The sequence below is a fragment of the Astatotilapia calliptera genome, chromosome 7 (assembly GCF_964374335.1).
Source record: "Astatotilapia calliptera chromosome 7, fAstCal68.1, whole genome shotgun sequence".
Taxonomy (NCBI): domain Eukaryota; kingdom Metazoa; phylum Chordata; class Actinopteri; order Cichliformes; family Cichlidae; genus Astatotilapia; species Astatotilapia calliptera.
Genome location: NC_137428.1, coordinates 713,625 through 734,650, shown reverse-complemented (window position 1 = coordinate 734,650; position 21,026 = coordinate 713,625). Strand labels below are relative to the sequence as shown.

At 51.4% G+C, this 21,026-nt stretch overlaps 1 protein-coding gene across 3 annotated transcripts in view; it reads right to left on the bottom strand.

Moving 5' to 3' along the window:
* The window catches only part of LOC113025003 (uncharacterized), a 71,379-nt gene that overhangs the window by 12,105 nt on the left and 38,248 nt on the right, over positions 1–21,026 (bottom strand). For all 3 annotated transcript variants that reach the window (XR_013910235.1, XR_013910236.1, XM_080304033.1), the window contains exon 5: positions 4,381–4,467. Coding sequence is in view for 1 of the 3 variants with exons in the window: in XM_080304033.1 (XP_080160159.1) it covers positions 4,381–4,467 (87 nt within the window). In the remaining 2 variants the exon portion in view is untranslated. The remainder of the gene's footprint in view (positions 1–4,380; positions 4,468–21,026) is intronic.

The following is a 21,026-nucleotide window of genomic DNA, read 5'->3' as shown; positions in this document are numbered from 1 at the left end:
TGAGGCCTGCAAACATCCAGGAACACCTCCGAGTTTCCAGGGAGCACAAAGATCTTTGTAGCAGCTGCATCCACAGCAGAGATCCCAGCATGGTTTGGAGGCGTGGGCAGGTTAGTGAAAATCAACGGTATCATGAACAAGAAGGTCGAGTGGAACACGTCCTGGAGCGGAAGTGACCGATCGTGGGCTCAAACACCAACAATCGTTAAAGCTGCGGGGACAATCTGACCAGGAGAAATGAGTGTGGAGCTAACGGACTCAAAGATCGATGGCTCAAAGGTTTCTTTGGAAGTAAAAAAAAAGCTTTGATGACGTTTCTTGGTTATCTTTCCATCATGGACAACCCCTGTCACCCCATGCACACCCCCATGATGGACCATCGGAGCAAACGCAGCAAAAGACTCATCGCCCCGAAATGCAGAACTGACTGCCACAGTAAATCCAATAAGACTGTTTATCTCTTCCTCACTCTGTAGGTGATTTTCCTGAGACTTACCAATGTTATTCTGTTCCCTCTCAGACCGTGCAACAGTACCTTGTTTCATCCCCCATCATACTCTGCTACTCCCTTTATTCTATTGCACATTACTGTCACTTTCTAGAATCGCCTGCACTGATAGTTCAGTTATTTATTCTCCAGGATAGAGTTATATATATTACTTCGTTAGAATTATTTGATACTATGTCTTGCACTATCCTACTGCATATTATTGTACACTACTATTCTTATTGTATATATTGTATATCTTATTCATCTGTTCCTCTGTCTCTCCTGCTACTCTGAGCATGTACATGACAAAAGAATAGGGATGGGTATCGTTTAGGTTTTATCCGATACCGGTGCCAAATCGGTACTTTTGAAACGGTGCCGGTGCTCAAACGGTGCTTAAAGAATGGAGAACACAAAATTGGTCCAAAAACCTCTCATGCTCAGCTGTTTTTTGTAAAAAGATAACAATGTTAGCCTTTTCTGCAGCTATGGGGCATATATGGCATCACTCTTGGCTGGAAGCAGTGCTTAAAGAATGGAAAAAACATAAACTTTGTCCAAAAACCTCTCATGTTTAACTGTTTCCCACTTTTTCTTTGGTCATTTTAGCCTTTTTGGCCAGGGTGAAGGGAGTATCTGCCATCAAACAAGAACACAGCAGCATGTAGCTATGATGATGTTTGCTAGTTCACCTTACATGCATTAATGTAATCACGTGGTTAGCCTACTCAACGTAAATTACACACGAACAACATTAAGCTACTCACGCAGAGAAGAACGGCTGCTGCATCATCATCCTCATCATTCCTGCTACACTGGCAGGGCTAGGGGCCAGGACTCTCCTCTTCGGGTTTTTGGGGGATGTTGCTCCGGGTCCGATAACAGGCACCACACCCGCAGTAGATGTGCTCGGTGTGAGGTCTCGCAGCAAGCTATCAAATACGGCGCATTTCTCGGCTTTTTAAAAAAACGCTATGCGTCGCCAGGTGTTTCATCGGATTCTTGGTGTTACCTCCTTTGACAGTATCACAGTATCAGCTTAAAGCACTTGTTGCTGCTGAGTTTGCATATTTTGCTGTGAAGTACAGCCAGACTTTGACCGCTTCGCCTTGGGCATTTTTAATCTGTAGCTCTGCTCTAAAAGAACCTACGTACCTGGACCCGCCTACTATCCTCGGAAACGTAAAATGATTGGCTAGAAGTGTATCACAGCTCAGAAATAAAGCACCGAAATGTGCACTGCTTTTCGGTCTGGTTACTACCGTTTATGTCAGAACCGACACCGGTACCCATCCCTACAAAAGAATTTCCCTCGGGATAAATAAAGTCATTCTTATTCTTATTATCTGTGAATAAGCACTGTTAGCTGCTCTGTGCTCTTGTTTGTGTGACCAGAAGGGGGGCACATACCTCGGCAGGAAGCAAGTGAAAATCCCCTGCATGCAAAAACATTTTAATACTGGTGATTGTATAATCTCTTCTAAGGCAGCTATAAGGCACCTGCCCCCCAGCTGCCCCCCTGTAGAGCCACCCCTGGTGACCTGGCTACTTTGTCCCACATTTACGTCTAATATGAAAATTCAACATATTTAACAGGGAAACAGCTTTTTTTTCGTATTCACAAAAATCTTCCTGACATTTGGGGCTTTGCTGTTTCCTCCACAGTTAATTAACCACCCGCTCTCATCCAGCCGTGATTTTACGGCATGACAGAAGCACGCAGGTGTCCTCACAAGAAATCTGTTTGAATGAATAAAAGCGGTTTTATTTATTTTCATTTAATTCATGAAATGAATAATAATTGTATTTCAGCGCACAGTTTAAATCGGCCTTGTTTCCTCCTCTCGGAGCAGCACCGAGGCGAGCGTTTACGCGGCTGCAGGAACATCCATCAGCGAAGCGCCGAAGCCTCCAGATCGTTACCTGAAGCGCGAGCGCTCCTCAGCTCGCGATGCCGTGCTATGGATTATTGATTTTTGATTTGCTGGCCGCTCGAGCTGAGGGCCTTTTTATCAGAGCCATTACCTCCTTAACGATCAGAGACAAAAGTTAATTATGTAATTATGGAGCCAATAAGTGACGTGTCTGCTCCGCTTTGTGCTGCTGAGGCTGAAACATTATCTCCTGTGTGCACATGATCGGCAGCGGCGGGCGGAGGCAGCAGATTAACGCTCACACAGGCAGATGCTAAATTGAATTCTCTGGACCCACGGCTGTCTGGGAAGCCATTAAGTAATCTCAACATTGGCCCTCTTGAATCACTCTTGAATCACTAAAAATCACTCTGCGCACGCTCTCTTTTATTGACTGTGAAAGAAAAGAAACAAACACGCGCCGCAAGCATTTACGAGGGAATGAAGTGGGAACAATCTGCTGACACAAATATGGGTTATTCTCCCTCTCGTTGCTCCGTCTGTGGCCGTGGAGTTTATAACTCGTCTAGTTAAATGACGGCTTTAACTCTTCTGATTCGGAGGATTGTGATTGGCTCCTGTGGTTTGGAGGACTCTGCTCTTCAACTGCCCTCAAAGTAATCGAGTATTTTTCAGTTCAGCTTTGGGACTTATTCTAAAGTTTTCCAGCTTCACATGAGGATGTTTAGTGCCACGGTGTGATATCCATCCCGTCCATGCAGGTCCAGTAAAACCTGCAGGAAGCGAGTGAACACGCCCTCTGCAGAGGGAGCCCGGTGAGGTCACAGGGTTACTTAAACCACTCCTCGGTGGCGGGGTCTCCGTGGTGGTCCACCCAGACTGCTCTGGGTCACGTCTCTGCTCCATCACCTAGATGTCAGGCCCGGTGGAGTCAGTGAAGGGGTGGAGGCTCTTTGCTTCATCAGGTGGTGATCTCCAGCTCACAGTGGGACAGTCTGCAGCTAAGCCTCTCCACCCCCCAACCACCCTTCTGGTCCTCAGCTGGATCGTCCTTCCCACCCTCGCCTGTGACCACCACAGTGATGAGCTTCCTGTGGAGGGTGGCTGGGCTCAGCCTTGGCGGAGGGAGAGGCCACACCTCCCCAAATCTGATTCTTCCTGCGGTTTCTTCCTGTTAAAGGGAGTTTTTCCTTCCCGCTGTCACCAAGTGCTTGCTCGCAGGGGGTCATGTGATTGGTGGTTTTCTGTATTATTGTCGGGTCTTTACCTTGCAATATAAAGTACGTCATGGTGACGGTTAAAACTGAGTTGAGTGATTCCCACAGGCTGTCAGCGAGTGCAGATTACATTTAGGCGATAACACTTTACAATGAAGTAAGGACTTCCTGTTTTATAGCTGAACGCAGCTCAGGTATCAGGAGGTTATCATTATCTACGTCTCTGTGCTGATTTGTTTTCTTATTGAGGAATCACTTTTCAAATCTGCGACTGGTGTTTTGAGATGAATTAAACTCTTAAAAACTGCTGTAAAAACTGACCTTAGGGCTTAAATTAAACCAAATTAAAGAGCGAGCTTTCCTCGGTGAGCTGCAGCAGAAGCAGGAGGAGGGTGACGGCTGAAAAACGCCAGCCTGTTTGCCACTCGTCAGCAGGTTAACGCTCTGAACTTCACACACGATGCAGTAATTGGAGGGGAAAGGCCTCATGGGGCGTCCACTGAACTGGAGGTTAAGGGAGAGCGCGAGAGATTTAACTGGATAGTCATAAAGCCCCTGCAGGCTTGGCAGGAAGGAGAGAGAGCAGTACAGCTGCAGTGAGGCGCTGATATGTGAGAGAAGCAGAGGCCTTTATTTTGGCGGTTTAGGCTGATGTATTATTGGCAGACTGACACTGATTCTCCTGTACACGTGCGCTTCAGTTCAGCCCTGATAGTTTCTTAGATTAATCTTCAATGTGCAGTTTATAAACAACATCAGTCCTGAGCGCTGCACACACACCAAACACACACACACTCACTGATCTGACGTTGACGTCGGCTCCAGAGTGAAGCATCATGTCCACGGCATCCTCACGGCCGTGCCTGGCTGCCCAGTGAAGCGCCGTCTGAAAACACACACACGTCTGGTTTACTATCTTTGTGGGGACATTACATTGACATAATGCTTTCCCTAACCCGTACCCTAAACCTAACCATATCCTAATTGTAACCCTGACACTAAAACCACATTTTGAGTCTCAGGAAAGTCTTCAAACTCATGGGGACAGCACTTTGTCCCCATAATGACTGTTTGTCCTAGGGATGGGTATTGATAAGATTTTCATGATTCCGATTCCATTTTCGATTCTGTTTAACGATTCGATTCTTTATCGATTCTTTTAAAAAAAAAGGAGAACACTAAGGTCGATTAGCTTAGAACTTTGTTTTATATCTTCTCTTTGGACAAGATAGACATTTAGGAGTAACATGGCCTTACAAACCCAACAGTGAGATCTTAAGAGATCCAGCCTACGGCTCTTCAATGGGGTGTCACAGGGTCCCCAGGAAAAAAAATTGTAAATGTAAAATAATAAAATAAATATTCTTCTGTAGCAATAACAAAGTATAACATCAATTATTCTGTAGCAATTACACAAGAATATCCAGTAATGTCCCTGCCTACAATTAAACACACTTACTGAAAATCATCTGCTGTGGCAAACAGCTGCAAGCCTTTGACCACAAACTGAGTCACTGCTCGGTGACGTTCGTCTATCCTGCCTGAAAGGAGACGCTGCCGGTAGACTGCAGCGAGAACTGCCAGCATCTGAGCCAGACTCTGTCTGTCTCATCATGGTCACTAAATGCACAGTGATGGCAGGTTTGTAATAAGGCGGATCACGCTAACATAATATGCTGTTAGTTGATTATTTACATGCCGCATTAACGGGAGAGGACGTGCAAACGTTACCGCTGCTTTTGGGTTGAGATTCACGAGTCCGGAGCGAATTAAAAACACGACATTCATTTAAGGTCATCGTGTGTTTTGTGAGCAAACGCTTTTGCATATTCGTAGTGTTTCCTCCCTTAAATGAAATATCTACTTTGCAAGTATTGCAAGTTGCCCTGTTGTCATCCGTTCTCGTAAAGTGTAACCAAACTTTTGAGTGTTAGGCGCCGTGTTTCCTGCCAGGTAAATGACGCTCCGCAACGTGGGGACGTCATTCGGGGCGACTGGAATCGATAAGGGAATCGTTTGCAAAAATGGCAAACACTTCCAAGGAACTGAAACAGTAGGAACCGGTTCTCAACAAGAACCGGGTTTCGATACCCATCCCTAGTTTGTCCCCACAAGTATTGTGGCATGACAATTTTCTGTCCTCACAAAACTATCTAAACATGCACACACACACACACGCACGCACACACACACACACGCACACACACACACACACACACACTGTGAAAGTCTGATGATTTTCAGTTTGAGCAAGCTCTTCTATTTCCACCTCCCCCTTCCTGATCCTGGCTCTCTTCCTGCTAAAAAGCAGTTCTTCCTTCCCACTGTCACCAAGTGCTGCTCGTACATTGTAGTTGGAATTTTCTAGTAAAATCGCTGTTGGGTCCATTTTCTGCTACATAACATCTAACCGCCTTTCAGAAACCCAAGGTCACCTTACAAAGAACACAATTAATAAAAGGAACAGTAGTCATAAAATACATCAAATAAGTTAAAATTACAAAACAAAGCGTGACAACAGATAAAATCAGCATTAAAGCGAATAAGCCAGTTTAAACAGATGTGTTTTGAGCTGTGTCTTAAGTACAGCGAGGGAGTCAATATTTCTTAGTGCAGGAGGAAGAGAGTTCGAGAGCCGAGGAGCAGAGCGACTGAAAGCTCTGCTCCCCACAGTGATGAAGTGTGAGGATGGAACGGTAAGATGATGATCTGAGAGGGCGGGAAACAGTGGTGATATGGAACAGGTCACACAAATATGCAGGAGCAGATTTATGGACACACTTGTATGTAAGAAGTAAGATTTTAAAGTTTATCCTGGTTTCTACGGACAACCAGTGAAGCTGCTGAAGAACTGGGGTAATATGAGCTCTTGACGGAGTGCAAGTTATGACCCGAGCTGCAGAGTTTTGAAGAAGTTGGAGTTTATGAAGGGACTTTTTAGGGAGAGCAAATAGGAGGAATTAGTAGAGTCCATGTGAGTAAACTGGTGGCACAGCTGTGGATGCATATAAGGCAAAACACAGAGCCTGTTTCTGTGACATGGGAACATCAAGAGATGTCAACCAAACACCAGGAACAGAACTGTGGAGCTCCATAAGTGTGGCTCAGTTTGAATACAATTTGGTGCCATTTGCAATTAAGAAATACGGACAGTTTCTCTCTTTACTCTTAAAGTTAACAAATATGTTTTTATATTTATCTAAAAAATAAACATTTAGTCTAATTTGATCTTAAAATTAAAAAAGTGTTTTGATCTGAAGGGTAAATATCTGGTTTCCACTGTATATTTGATGATTGTCAGCACAAAGAGGGAGAGAGAGGAGCAGAGAGGGAGAGAGAGGAACAGAGAGGGAGAGAGAGGAGCAGAGAGAGAGAGAGAGGAGCAAAGAGAGAGAGAGAGAGAGAGGGAGAGGAACAGAGAGAGAGAGAGAGGAGCAGAGAGAGAGAGAGAGGAGCAAAGAGAGAGAGAGAGAGAGAGGGAGAGGAACAGAGAGGGAGAGGAGCAGAGAGAGAGAGGAGCAGAGGGAGAGAGAGAGAGAGAGAGAGAGGGAGAGGAACAGAGAGGGAGAGGAGCAGAGAGAGAGAGAGAGAGAGGGAGAGGAACAGAGAGGGAGAGAGAGGAGCAGAGAGAGAGAGAGAGAGAGAGGGAGAGGAACAGAGAGGGAGAGGAACAGAGAGAGAGAGGAACAGAGAGAGAGAGGAACAGAGAGAGAGAGAGAGGAGCAGAGAGAGAGAGGAACAGAGAGAGAGAGAGAGGAGCAGAGAGAGAGAGGAACAGAGAGAGAGAGGAACAGAGAGGGAGAGAGAGGAGCAGAGAGGGAGAGGAACAGAGAGGGAGAGAGAGGAGCAGAGAGAGAGAGGAGCAGAGAGAGAGAGGAGCAGAGAGGGAGAGGAACAGAGAGAGAGAGGAACAGAGAGGGAGAGGAACAGAGAGAGAGAGGAACAGAGAGGGAGAGGAACAGAGAGAGAGAGGAGCAGAGAGAGAGAGAGAGAGAGAGGGAGAGGAACAGAGAGGGAGAGAGAGGAGCAGAGAGAGAGAGAGAGAGAGAGGGAGAGGAACAGAGAGGGAGAGGAACAGAGAGAGAGAGGAACAGAGAGAGAGAGGAACAGAGAGAGAGAGAGAGGAGCAGAGAGAGAGAGGAACAGAGAGGGAGAGAGAGGAGCAGAGAGGGAGAGGAACAGAGAGGGAGAGAGAGGAGCAGAGAGAGAGAGGAGCAGAGAGAGAGAGGAGCAGAGAGGGAGAGGAACAGAGAGAGAGAGGAACAGAGAGGGAGAGGAACAGAGAGAGAGAGGAACAGAGAGGGAGAGGAACAGAGAGAGAGAGGAACAGAGAGAGAGAGGAGCAGAGAGAGAGAGGAGCAGAGAGGGAGAGGAACAGAGAGAGAGAGGAGCAGAGAGAGAGAGGAACAGAGAGGGAGAGAGAGGAGCAGAGAGAGAGAGGAGCAGACAGAGAGAGAGGAGCAGAGAGGGAGAGGAACAGAGAGAGAGAGGAGCAGAGAGAGAGAGGAACAGAGAGAGAGAGGAGCAGAGAGGGGGAGGAACAGAGAGGGGGAGGAACAGAGAGGGAGAGGAACAGAGAGAGAGAGGAGCAGAGAGGGAGAGGAACAGAGAGAGAGAGGAACAGAGAGGGAGAGGAACAGAGAGAGAGAGGAACAGAGAGAGAGAGGAGCAGAGAGAGAGAGGAACAGAGAGAGAGAGGAACAGAGAGAGAGAGGAGCAGAGAGGGGGAGGAACAGAGAGAGAGAGGAACAGAGAGGGAGAGGAACAGAGAGAGAGAGGAACAGAGAGAGAGAGAGAGGAGCAGAGAGAGAGAGGAGCAGAGAGAGAGAGGAGCAGAGAGGGAGAGGAACAGAGAGAGAGAGGAACAGAGAGGGAGAGGAACAGAGAGAGAGAGGAACAGAGAGAGAGAGAGAGGAGCAGAGAGAGAGAGGAACAGAGAGGGAGAGGAACAGAGAGAGAGAGGAGCAGAGAGGGAGAGGAACAGAGAGAGAGAGGAACAGAGAGAGAGAGGAGCAGAGAGAGAGAGGAACAGAGAGGGAGAGAGAGGAGCAGAGAGAGAGAGGAACAGAGAGGGAGAGGAACAGAGAGAGAGAGGAACAGAGAGAGGAGCAGAGAGAGAGAGGAACAGAGAGAGAGAGGAGCAGAGAGAGAGAGGAACAGAGAGAGAGAGGAACAGAGAGGGAGAGGAACAGAGAGAGAGAGGAACAGAGAGAGAGAGGAACAGAGAGAGAGAGGAACAGAGAGAGAGAGGAGCAGAGAGGGGGAGGAACAGAGAGGGGGAGGAACAGAGAGGGAGAGGAACAGAGAGAGAGAGGAGCAGAGAGGGAGAGGAACAGAGAGAGAGAGGAACAGAGAGAGAGAGGAGCAGAGAGAGAGAGGAACAGAGAGGGAGAGAGAGGAGCAGAGAGAGAGAGGAACAGAGAGAGAGAGGAACAGAGAGAGGAGCAGAGAGAGAGAGGAACAGAGAGAGAGGAGCAGAGAGGGAGAGGAACAGAGAGAGAGAGGAGCAGAGAGGGGGAGGAACAGAGAGGGAGAGGAACAGAGAGAGAGAGAGGAACAGAGAGAGAGAGGAGCAGAGAGGGGGAGGAACAGAGAGGGAGAGGAACAGAGAGAGAGAGAGGAACAGAGAGAGAGAGGAACAGAGAGAGAGAGGAGCAGAGAGAGAGAGGAGCAGAGAGGGGGAGGAACAGAGAGGGAGAGAGAGGAGCAGAGAGAGAGAGGAACAGAGAGGGAGAGGAACAGAGAGAGAGAGGAACAGAGAGAGGAGCAGAGAGAGAGAGGAACAGAGAGAGAGGAGCAGAGAGGGAGAGGAACAGAGAGAGAGAGGAGCAGAGAGAGAAAGGAGCAGAGAGAGAGAGGAGCAGAGAGGGGGAGGAACAGAGAGGGAGAGGAACAGAGAGAGGAGCAGAGAGAGAGAGGAACAGAGAGAGAGAGGAGCAGAGAGGGAGAGGAACAGAGAGAGAGAGGAACAGAGAGAGAGAGGAGCAGAGAGAGAGAGGAGCAGAGAGAGAGAGGAGCAGAGAGGGGGAGGAACAGAGAGGGAGAGGAACAGAGAGAGAGAGAGGAACAGAGAGGGGGAGGAACAGAGAGGGAGAGGAACAGAGAGGGAGAGAGAGGAGCAGAGAGAGAGAGGAGCAGAGAGAGAGGAACAGAGAGAGAGAGGAGCAGAGAGAGAGAGGAGCAGAGAGGGGGAGGAACAGAGAGGGAGAGGAACAGAGAGAGAGAGAGGAACAGAGAGAGAGAGGAGCAGAGAGAGAGAGGAGCAGAGAGGGGGAGGAACAGAGAGGGAGAGGAACAGAGAGAGGAGCAGAGAGAGAGAGGAACAGAGAGAGAGAGGAGCAGAGAGGGAGAGGAACAGAGAGAGAGAGGAACAGAGAGAGAGAGGAGCAGAGAGAGAGAGGAGCAGAGAGAGAGAGGAGCAGAGAGGGGGAGGAACAGAGAGGGAGAGGAACAGAGAGGGAGAGAGAGGAGCAGAGAGAGAGAGGAACAGAGAGGGAGAGGAACAGAGAGAGAGAGGAACAGAGAGAGGAGCAGAGAGCGAGAGGAACAGAGAGAGAGAGGAGCAGAGAGAGAGAGGAGCAGAGAGAGAGAGGAGCAGAGAGGGAGAGGAACAGAGAGAGAGAGGAACAGAGAGGGGGAGGAACAGAGAGGGAGAGGAACAGAGAGGGAGAGAGAGGAGCAGAGAGAGAGAGGAGCAGAGAGAGAGAGGAACAGAGAGAGGGAGGAACAGAGAGGGAGAGGAACAGAGAGGGAGAGAGAGGAGCAGAGAGAGAGAGGAGCAGAGAGAGAGAGGAGCAGAGAGGGAGAGGAACAGAGAGAGAGAGGAACAGAGAGAGAGAGGAACAGAGAGGGAGAGAGAGGAGCAGAGAGAGAGAGAGAGGAACAGAGAGGGAGAGAGGAACAGAGAGGGAGAGAGAGGAGCAGAGAGAGAGAGGAACAGAGAGGGAGAGGAACAGAGAGAGAGAGGAACAGAGAGAGAGAGGAAAAGAGAGAGAGAGGAGCAGAGAGAGAGAGGAACAGAGAGAGAGAGGAACAGAGAGAGAGAGGAACAGAGAGGGAGAGAGAGGAGCAGAGAGAGAGAGGAGCAGAGAGAGAGAGGAACAGAGAGAGAGAGGAACAGAGAGGGAGAGAGAGGAGCAGAGAGAGAGAGGAGCAGAGAGAGAGAGGAACAGAGAGGGAGAGAGAGGAGCAGAGAGAGAGAGGAGCAGAGAGAGAGAGAGAGGAACAGAGAGAGAGAGGAACAGAGAGGGAGAGAGAGGAGCAGAGAGAGAGAGGAACAGAGAGAGAGAGGAGCAGAGAGAGAGAGGAACAGAGAGGGAGAGAGAGGAGCAGAGAGAGAGAGGAGCAGAGAGAGAGAGGAACAGAGAGAGAGAGGAACAGAGAGAGAGAGGAGCAGAGAGAGAGAGGAACAGAGAGAGAGAGGAACAGAGAGGGAGAGAGAGGAGCAGAGAGAGAGAGGAGCAGAGAGAGAGAGGAACAGAGAGAGAGAGGAACAGAGAGGGAGAGAGAGGAGCAGAGAGAGAGAGGAGCAGAGAGGGAGAGAGAGGAGCAGAGAGAGAGAGGAGCAGAGAGAGAGAGGAACAGAGAGAGAGAGGAACAGAGAGAGAGAGGAACAGAGAGATAGAGGAACAGAGAGAGAGAGGAGCAGAGAGAGAGAGGAGCAGAGAGGGGGAGGAACAGAGAGGGGGAGGAACAGAGAGAGAGAGGAACAGAGAGGGAGAGGAACAGAGAGAGAGAGGAGCAGAGAGAGAGAGGAGCAGAGAGGGGGAGGAACAGAGAGGGGGAGGAACAGAGAGGGAGAGGAACAGAGAGAGAGAGGAGCAGAGAGGGAGAGGAACAGAGAGAGAGAGGAACAGAGAGGGAGAGGAACAGAGAGAGAGAGGAACAGAGAGAGAGAGGAGCAGAGAGAGAGAGGAGCAGAGAGGGGGAGGAACAGAGAGGGGGAGGAACAGAGAGGGAGAGGAACAGAGAGAGAGAGGAGCAGAGAGGGAGAGGAACAGAGAGAGAGAGGAACAGAGAGAGAGAGGAGCAGAGAGAGAGAGGAGCAGAGAGGGGGAGGAACAGAGAGGGGGAGGAACAGAGAGGGAGAGGAACAGAGAGAGAGAGGAGCAGAGAGGGAGAGGAACAGAGAGAGAGAGGAACAGAGAGAGAGAGGAGCAGAGAGAGAGAGGAACAGAGAGGGAGAGAGAGGAGCAGAGAGAGAGAGGAACAGAGAGGGAGAGGAACAGAGAGAGAGAGGAACAGAGAGAGGAGCAGAGAGAGAGAGGAGCAGAGAGAGAGAGGAGCAGAGAGGGAGAGGAACAGAGAGGGAGAGGAACAGAGAGAGAGAGGAACAGAGAGGGAGAGGAACAGAGAGAGAGAGGAACAGAGAGAGAGAGGAACAGAGAGAGAGAGGAGCAGAGAGGGGGAGGAACAGAGAGGGGGAGGAACAGAGAGGGAGAGGAACAGAGAGAGAGAGGAGCAGAGAGGGAGAGGAACAGAGAGAGAGAGGAACAGAGAGAGAGAGGAGCAGAGAGAGAGAGGAACAGAGAGGGAGAGAGAGGAGCAGAGAGAGAGAGGAACAGAGAGGGAGAGGAACAGAGAGAGAGAGGAACAGAGAGAGGAGCAGAGACAGAGAGGAACAGAGAGAGAGGAGCAGAGAGGGAGAGGAACAGAGAGAGAGAGGAGCAGAGAGAGAGAGGAGCAGAGAGAGAGAGGAGCAGAGAGGGGGAGGAACAGAGAGGGAGAGGAACAGAGAGAGAGAGAGGAACAGAGAGAGAGAGGAGCAGAGAGGGGGAGGAATAGAGAGGGAGAGGAACAGAGAGAGAGAGAGGAACAGAGAGAGAGAGGAACAGAGAGAGAGAGGAGCAGAGAGAGAGAGGAGCAGAGAGAGAGAGGAGCAGAGAGGGAGAGAGAGGAGCAGAGAGAGAGAGGAACAGAGAGGGAGAGGAACAGAGAGAGAGAGGAACAGAGAGAGGAGCAGAGAGAGAGAGGAACAGAGAGAGAGGAGCAGAGAGGGAGAGGAACAGAGAGAGAGAGGAGCAGAGAGAGAGAGGAGCAGAGAGAGAGAGGAGCAGAGAGGGGGAGGAACAGAGAGGGAGAGGAACAGAGAGAGAGAGAGGAACAGAGAGAGAGAGGAGCAGAGAGGGGGAGGAACAGAGAGGGAGAGGAACAGAGAGAGAGAGAGGAACAGAGAGGGAGAGGAACAGAGAGAGAGAGGAACAGAGAGGGGGAGGAACAGAGAGGGAGAGGAACAGAGAGGGAGAGAGAGGAGCAGAGAGAGAGAGGAGCAGAGAGAGAGAGGAGCAGAGAGGGAGAGGAACAGAGAGAGAGAGGAACAGAGAGGGGGAGGAACAGAGAGGGAGAGGAACAGAGAGGGAGAGAGAGGAGCAGAGAGAGAGAGGAGCAGAGAGAGAGAGGAACAGAGAGGGGGAGGAACAGAGAGGGAGAGGAACAGAGAGGGAGAGAGAGGAGCAGAGAGAGAGAGGAGCAGAGAGAGAGAGGAGCAGAGAGGGAGAGGAACAGAGAGAGAGAGGAACAGAGAGGGAGAGAGAGGAGCAGAGAGAGAGAGAGAGGAACAGAGAGGGAGAGAGGAACAGAGAGGGAGAGAGAGGAGCAGAGAGAGAGAGGAGCAGAGAGAGAGAGGAACAGAGAGGGAGAGGAACAGAGAGAGAGAGGAACAGAGAGAGAGGAAAAGAGAGAGAGAGGAGCAGAGAGAGAGAGGAACAGAGAGAGAGGAACAGAGAGGGAGAGAGAGGAGCAGAGAGAGAGAGGAGCAGAGAGAGAGAGGAACAGAGAGGGAGAGAGAGGAGCAGAGAGAGAGAGAGAGGAGCAGAGAGAGAGAGGAGCAGAGAGAGAGAGGAACAGAGAGGGAGAGAGAGGAGCAGAGAGAGAGAGGAGCAGAGAGAGAGAGAGAGGAACAGAGAGAGAGAGGAACAGAGAGAGAGAGGAACAGAGAGGGAGAGAGAGGAGCAGAGAGAGAGAGGAGCAGAGAGAGAGAGGAACAGAGAGAGAGAGGAACAGAGAGAGAGAGGAACAGAGAGGGAGAGAGAGGAGCAGAGAGAGAGAGGAACAGAGAGAGAGAGGAACAGAGAGAGAGAGGAGCAGAGAGAGAGAGAGAGGAACAGAGAGAGAGAGGAACAGAGAGGGAGAGGAACAGAGAGAGAGAGGAACAGAGAGAGAGAGGAACAGAGAGAGAGAGAGGAACAGAGAGAGAGAGGAACAGAGAGAGAGAGGAACAGAGAGAGAGAGGAGCAGAGAGAGAGAGGAACAGAGAGGGAGAGAGAGGAGCAGAGAGAGAGAGGAGCAGAGAGAGAGAGGAACAGAGAGAGAGAGGAACAGAGAGGGAGAGGAGCAGAGAGAGAGAGGAACAGAGAGAGAGAGGAACAGAGAGGGAGAGAGAGGAGCAGAGAGAGAGAGGAGCAGAGAGAGAGAGGAACAGAGAGAGAGAGGAACAGAGAGGGAGAGAGAGGAGCAGAGAGAGAGAGGAGCAGAGAGGGAGAGAGAGGAGCAGAGAGAGAGAGGAGCAGAGAGAGAGAGGAACAGAGAGGGAGAGGAACAGAGAGATAGAGGAACAGAGAGAGAGAGGAACAGAGAGAGAGAGGAACAGAGAGGGAGAGGAACAGAGAGAGAGAGGAACAGAGAGAGAGAGGAACAGAGAGGGAGAGAGAGGAGCAGAGAGAGAGAGGAGCAGAGAGAGAGAGGAACAGAGAGGGAGAGAGAGGAGCAGAGAGAGAGAGGAACAGAGAGAGAGAGGAACAGAGAGAGAGAGGAGCAGAGAGAGAGAGGAACAGAGAGAGAGGAACAGAGAGAGAGAGGAACAGAGAGGGAGAGAGAGGAGCAGAGAGAGAGAGGAGCAGAGAGAGAGAGGAACAGAGAGGGAGAGAGGAACAGAGAGAGAGAGGAACAGAGAGGGAGAGAGAGGAGCAGAGAGAGAGAGGAGCAGAGAGAGAGAGAGGAACAGAGAGGGAGAGAGAGGAGCAGAGAGAGAGAGGAACAGAGAGAGAGAGAGAGAGAGGAGCAGAGAGAGAGAGGAACAGAGAGAGAGAGGAGCAGAGAGAGAGAGAGAGAGAGGAGCAGAGAGAGAGAGGAACAGAGAGAGAGAGGAGCAGAGAGAGAGAGGAACAGAGAGAGAGAGGAGCAGAGAGAGAGAGGAACAGAGAGAGAGAGGAACAGAGAGTGAGAGGAACAGAGAGAGAGAGGAACAGAGAGGGAGAGAGAGGAGCAGAGAGAGAGAGGAGCAGAGAGAGAGAGGAACAGAGAGGGAGAGAGGAACAGAGAGGGAGAGGAGCAGAGAGGGAGAGAGAGGAGCAGAGAGAGAGAGGAGCAGAGAGAGAGAGGAGCAGAGAGAGAGAGGAACAGAGAGGGAGAGAGAGGAGCAGAGAGAGAGAGGAGCAGAGAGAGAGAGGAACAGAGAGGGAGAGAGGAACAGAGAGAGAGAGGAACAGAGAGGGAGAGAGAGGAGCAGAGAGAGAGAGGAGCAGAGAGAGAGAGAGGAACAGAGAGGGAGAGGAACAGAGAGGGAGAGGAACAGAGAGAGAGAGGAACAGAGAGAGAGAGGAGCAGAGAGAGAGAGGAACAGAGAGAGAGGAACAGAGAGAGAGAGGAACAGAGAGGGAGAGAGAGGAGCAGAGAGAGAGAGGAGCAGAGAGAGAGAGGAACAGAGAGGGAGAGAGGAACAGAGAGGGAGAGGAGCAGAGAGGGAGAGAGAGGAGCAGAGAGAGAGAGGAGCAGAGAGAGAGAGGAGCAGAGAGAGAGAGGAACAGAGAGGGAGAGGAACAGAGAGAGAGAGGAACAGAGAGAGAGGAGCAGAGAGAGAGAGGAGCAGAGAGAGAGAGGAACAGAGAGGGAGAGGAACAGAGAGATAGAGGAACAGAGAGAGAGAGGAACAGAGAGGGAGAGAGAGGAGCAGAGAGAGAGAGGAGCAGAGAGAGAGAGGAACAGAGAGGGAGAGAGAGGAGCAGAGAGAGAGAGGAACAGAGAGAGAGAGGAACAGAGAGAGAGAGGAGCAGAGAGAGAGAGGAACAGAGAGAGAGGAACAGAGAGAGAGAGGAACAGAGAGGGAGAGAGAGGAGCAGAGAGAGAGAGGAGCAGAGAGAGAGAGGAACAGAGAGGGAGAGGAACAGAGAGGGAGAGAGAGGAGCAGAGAGAGAGAGGAACAGAGAGAGAGAGAGAGAGAGGAGCAGAGAGAGAGAGGAACAGAGAGAGAGAGGAGCAGAGAGAGAGAGAGAGAGAGGAGCAGAGAGAGAGAGGAACAGAGAGAGAGAGGAGCAGAGAGAGAGAGGAACAGAGAGAGAGAGGAGCAGAGAGAGAGAGGAACAGAGAGGGAGAGAAAGGAGCAGAGAGAGAGAGGAGCAGAGAGAGAGAGGAACAGAGAGGGAGAGAGGAACAGAGAGGGAGAGGAGCAGAGAGGGAGAGAGAGGAGCAGAGAGAGAGAGGAGCAGAGAGAGAGAGGAGCAGAGAGAGAGAGGAACAGAGAGGGAGAGAGAGGAGCAGAGAGAGAGAGGAGCAGAGAGAGAGAGAGAGGAACAGAGAGAGAGAGGAACAGAGAGAGAGAGGAACAGAGAGGGAGAGAGAGGAGCAGAGAGAGAGAGGAGCAGAGAGAGAGAGGAACAGAGAGAGAGAGGAACAGAGAGGGAGAGAGAGGAGCAGAGAGAGAGAGGAACAGAGAGAGAGAGGAACAGAGAGAGAGAGGAGCAGAGAGAGAGAGAGAGGAACAGAGAGAGAGAGGAACAGAGAGGGAGAGGAACAGAGAGAGAGAGGAACAGAGAGAGAGAGGAACAGAGAGAGAGAGAGGAACAGAGAGAGAGAGGAACAGAGAGAGAGAGGAACAGAGAGAGAGAGGAGCAGAGAGAGAGAGGAACAGAGAGGGAGAGAGAGGAGCAGAGAGAGAGAGGAACAGAGAGAGAGAGGAACAGAGAGAGAGAGGAGCAGAGAGAGAGAGGAGCAGAGAGAGAGAGGAAAAGAGAGAGAGAGGAACAGAGAGGGAGAGAGAGGAGCAGAGAGAGAGAGGAGCAGAGAGGGAGAGAGAGGAGCAGAGAGAGAGAGGAGCAGAGAGAGAGAGGAACAGAGAGAGAGAGGAACAGAGAGAGAGAGGAGCAGAGAGAGAGAGGAACAGAGAGAGAGGAACAGAGAGATAGAGGAACAGAGAGAGAGAGGAACAGAGAGGGAGAGAGAGGAGCAGAGAGAGAGAGGAGCAGAGAGAGAGAGGAACAGAGAGGGAGAGAGAGGAGCAGAGAGAGAGAGGAACAGAGAGAGAGAGGAACAGAGAGAGAGAGGAGCAGAGAGAGAGAGGAACAGAGAGAGAGGAACAGAGAGAGAGAGGAACAGAGAGGGAGAGAGAGGAGCAGAGAGAGAGAGGAGCAGAGAGAGAGAGGAACAGAGAGGGAGAGAGGAACAGAGAGAGAGAGGAACAGAGAGGGAGAGAGAGGAGCAGAGAGAGAGAGGAGCAGAGAGAGAGAGAGGAACAGAGAGGGAGAGGAACAGAGAGGGAGAGAGAGGAGCAGAGAGAGAGAGGAACAGAGAGAGAGAGAGAGAGAGGAGCAGAGAGAGAGAGGAACAGAGAGAGAGAGGAGCAGAGAGAGAGAGAGAGAGAGGAGCAGAGAGAGAGAGGAACAGAGAGAGAGAGGAGCAGAGAGAGAGAGGAACAGAGAGAGAGAGGAGCAGAGAGAGAGAGGAACAGAGAGAGAGAGGAACAGAGAGTGAGAGGAACAGAGAGGGAGAGAGAGGAGCAGAGAGAGAGAGGAGCAGAGAGAGAGAGGAACAGAGAGGGAGAGAGGAACAGAGAAGGAGAGGAGCAGAGAGGGAGAGAGAGGAGCAGAGAGAGAGAGGAGCAGAGAGAGAGAGGAACAGAGAGAGAGAGGAACAGAGAGAGAGAGGAACAGAGAGGGAGAGAGAGGAGCAGAGAGAGAGAGGAGCAGAGAGAGAGAGGAACAGAGAGAGAGAGGAACAGAGAGGGAGAGAGAGGAGCAGAGAGAGAGAGGAGCAGAGAGAGAGAGGAACAGAGAGAGAGAGGAACAGAGAGAGAGAGAGAGAGAGGAGCAGAGAGAGAGAGGAACAGAGAGGGAGAGAGAGGAGCAGAGAGAGAGAGGAGCAGAGAGAGAGAGGAACAGAGAGAGAGAGGAACAGAGAGAGAGAGAGGAGCAGAGAGAGAGAGGAACAGAGAGGGGGAGGAACAGAGAGAGAGAGGAACAGAGAGAGAGAGGAACAGAGAGGGAGAGAGAGGAGCAGAGAGAGAGAGGAGCAGAGAGAGAGAGGAACAGAGAGAGAGAGGAACAGAGAGAGAGAGAGAGAGGAGCAGAGAGAGAGAGGAACAGAGAGGGGGAGGAACAGAGAGGGAGAGGAACAGAGAGGGAGAGAGAGGAGCAGAGAGAGAGAGGAACAGAGAGAGAGAGGAACAGAGAGGGAGAGGAACAGAGAGAGAGAGGAACAGAGAGAGAGAGAGAGGAGCAGAGAGAGAGAGGAACAGAGAGAGAGAGAGAGGAGCAGAGAGAGAGAGGAACAGAGAGAGAGAGGAACAGAGAGGGAGAGAGAGGAGCAGAGAGGGAGAGGAACAGAGAGGGGGAGGAACAGAGAGGGAGAGAGGAGCAGAGAGAGAGAGGAACAGAGAGGGAGAGAGAGGAACAGAGAGAGAGAGGAACAGAGAGAGAGAGAGAGGAACAGAGAGGGAGAGAGAGGAACAGAGAGAGAGAGGAACAGAGAGGGAGAGGAACAGAGAGAGAGAGGAACAGAGAGAGAGAGAGAGGAGCAGAGAGAGAGAGGAACAGAGAGAGAGAGAGAGGAGCAGAGAGAGAGAGGAACAGAGAGAGAGAGGAACAGAGAGGGAGAGAGAGGAGCAGAGAGGGAGAGGAACAGAGAGGGGGAGGAACAGAGAGGGAGAGAGGAGCAGAGAGAGAGAGGAACAGAGAGGGAGAGAGAGGAACAGAGAGAGAGAGGAACAGAGAGAGAGAGAGAGGAACAGAGAGAGAGAGGAACAGAGAGGGAGAGAGAGGAACAGAGAGAGAGAGGAACAGAGAGAGAGAGGAACAGAGAGAGAGAGAGAGGAACAGAGAGGGAGAGAGAGGAACAGAGAGAGAGAGGAACAGAGAGGGAGAGAGAGGAACAGAGAGAGAGAGGAACAGAGAGGGAGAGAGAGGAACAGAGAGGGAGAGAGAGGAACAGAGAGAGAGAGGAACAGAGAGGGAGAGAGAGGAACAGAGAGAGAGAGGAACAGAGAGAGAGAGAGAGGAACAGAGAGAGAGAGGAACAGAGAGGGAGAGAGAGGAACAGAGAGAGAGAGGAACAGAGAGAGAGAGGAACAGAGAGAGAGAGAGAGGAACAGAGAGGGAGAGAGAGGAACAGAGAGAGAGAGGAACAGAGAGGGAGAGAGAGGAACAGAGAGAGAGAGGAACAGAGAGGGAGAGAGAGGAACAGAGAGGGAGAGAGAGGAACAGAGAGAGAGAGGAACAGAGAGGGAGAGAGAGGAACAGAGAGAGAGAGGAACAGAGAGGGAGAGAGAGGAACAGAGAGAGAGAGGAACAGAGAGGGAGAGAGAGGAACAGAGAGAGAGAGGAACAGAGAGAGAGAGAGAGGAGCAGAGAGAGAGAGGAACAGAGAGGGGGAGGAACAGAGAGAGAGAGGAGCAGAGAGGGAGAGGAACAGAGAGGGAGAGGAACAGAGAGGGAGAGAGAGGAACAGAGAGAGAGAGGAGCAGAGAGGGAGAGGAACAGAGAGAGACAGGAACAGAGAGGGGGAGGAACAGAGAGAGAGAGGAGCAGAGAGGGAGAGGAACAGAGAGGGAGAGGAACAGAGAGGGAGAGAGAGGAACAGAGAGAGAGAGGAACAGAGAGGGAGAGAGAGGAGCAGAGAGAGAGAGGAACAGAGAGGGGGAGGAACAGAGAGAGAGAGGAGCAGAGAGGGAGAGGAACAGAGAGGGAGAGGAACAGAGAGGGAGAGAGGAGCAGAGAGGGAGAGGAACAGAGAGGGAGAGAGGAACAGAGAGGGAGAGGAACAGAGAGAGAGAGGAACAGAGAGAGAGAGAGAGGAGCAGAGAGAGAGAGGAACAGAGAGAGAGAGGAGCAGAGAGGGAGAGGAACAGAGAGGGAGAGGAGCAGAGAGGGAGAGGAACAGAGAGAGAGAGAGGAGCAGAGAGGGAGAGGAACAGAGAGGGAGAGGAGCAGAGAGGGAGAGGAACAGAGAGAGAGAGGAGCAGAGAGGGAGAGAGGAGCAGAGAGAGAGAGAGGAGCAGAGAGAGAGAGGAGCAGAGAGGGAGAGGAACAGAGAGGGAGAGGAGCAGAGAGGGGGAGGAACAGAGAGAGAGAGAGGAGCAGAGAGGGAGAGAGGAGCAGAGAGAGAGAGGAACAGAGAGGGAGAGAGAGGAACAGAGAGGGAGAGAGAGGAACAGAGAGAGAGAGGAACAGAGAGGGAGAGAGAGGAACAGAGAGAGAGAGGAACAGAGAGGGAGAGAGAGGAACAGAGAGAGAGAGGAACAGAGAGGGAGAGAGAGGAACAGAGAGAGAGAGGAACAGAGAGAGAGAGAGAGGAGCAGAGAGAGAGAGGAACAGAGAGGGGGAGGAACAGAGAGAGAGAGGAGCAGAGAGAGAGAGGAACAGAGAGGGAGAGAGAGGAACAGAGAGGGAGAGAGAGGAACAGAGAGAGAGAGGAACAGAGAGGGAGAGAGAGGAACAGAGAGAGAGAGGAACAGAGAGGGAGAGAGAGGAACAGAGAGAGAGAGGAACAGAGAGGGAGAGAGAGGAACAGAGAGAGAGAGGAACAGAGAGAGAGAGAGAGGAGCAGAGAGAGAGAGGAACAGAGAGGGGGAGGAACAGAGAGAGAGAGGAGCAGAGAGGGAGAGGAACAGAGAGGGAGAGGAACAGAGAGGGAGAGAGAGGAACAGAGAGAGAGAGGAACAGAGAGGGAGAGAGAGGAGCAGAGAGAGAGAGGAACAGAGAGGGGGAGGAACAGAGAGAGAGAGGAGCAGAGAGGGAGAGGAACAGAGAGGGAGAGGAACAGAGAGGGAGAGAGGAGCAGAGAGGGAGAGGAACAGAGAGGGAGAGAGGAACAGAGAGGGAGAGGAACAGAGAGAGAGAGGAACAGAGAGAGAGAGAGAGGAGCAGAGAGAGAGAGGAACAGAGAGGGGGAGGAACAGAGAGAGAGAGAGGAGCAGAGAGGGAGAGAGGAGCAGAGAGAGAGAGGAGCAGAGAGGGAGAGGAACAGAGAGGGAGAGGAGCAGAGAGGGAGAGGAACAGAGAGAGAGAGAGGAGCAGAGAGGGAGAGGAACAGAGAGGGAGAGGAGCAGAGAGGGAGAGGAACAGAGAGAGAGAGAGGAGCAGAGAGGGAGAGGAACACAGAGGGAGAGAGGAGCAGAGAGGGAGATGGAGAATGAGGACAGAACAGAGATGAACAAGAGCAGGTGAGACACACATGTTAGTCAAATGGTTGTTTACCAGAAGTATCAGCGTATCACAGGTCCTCATGTATCTCGTACCT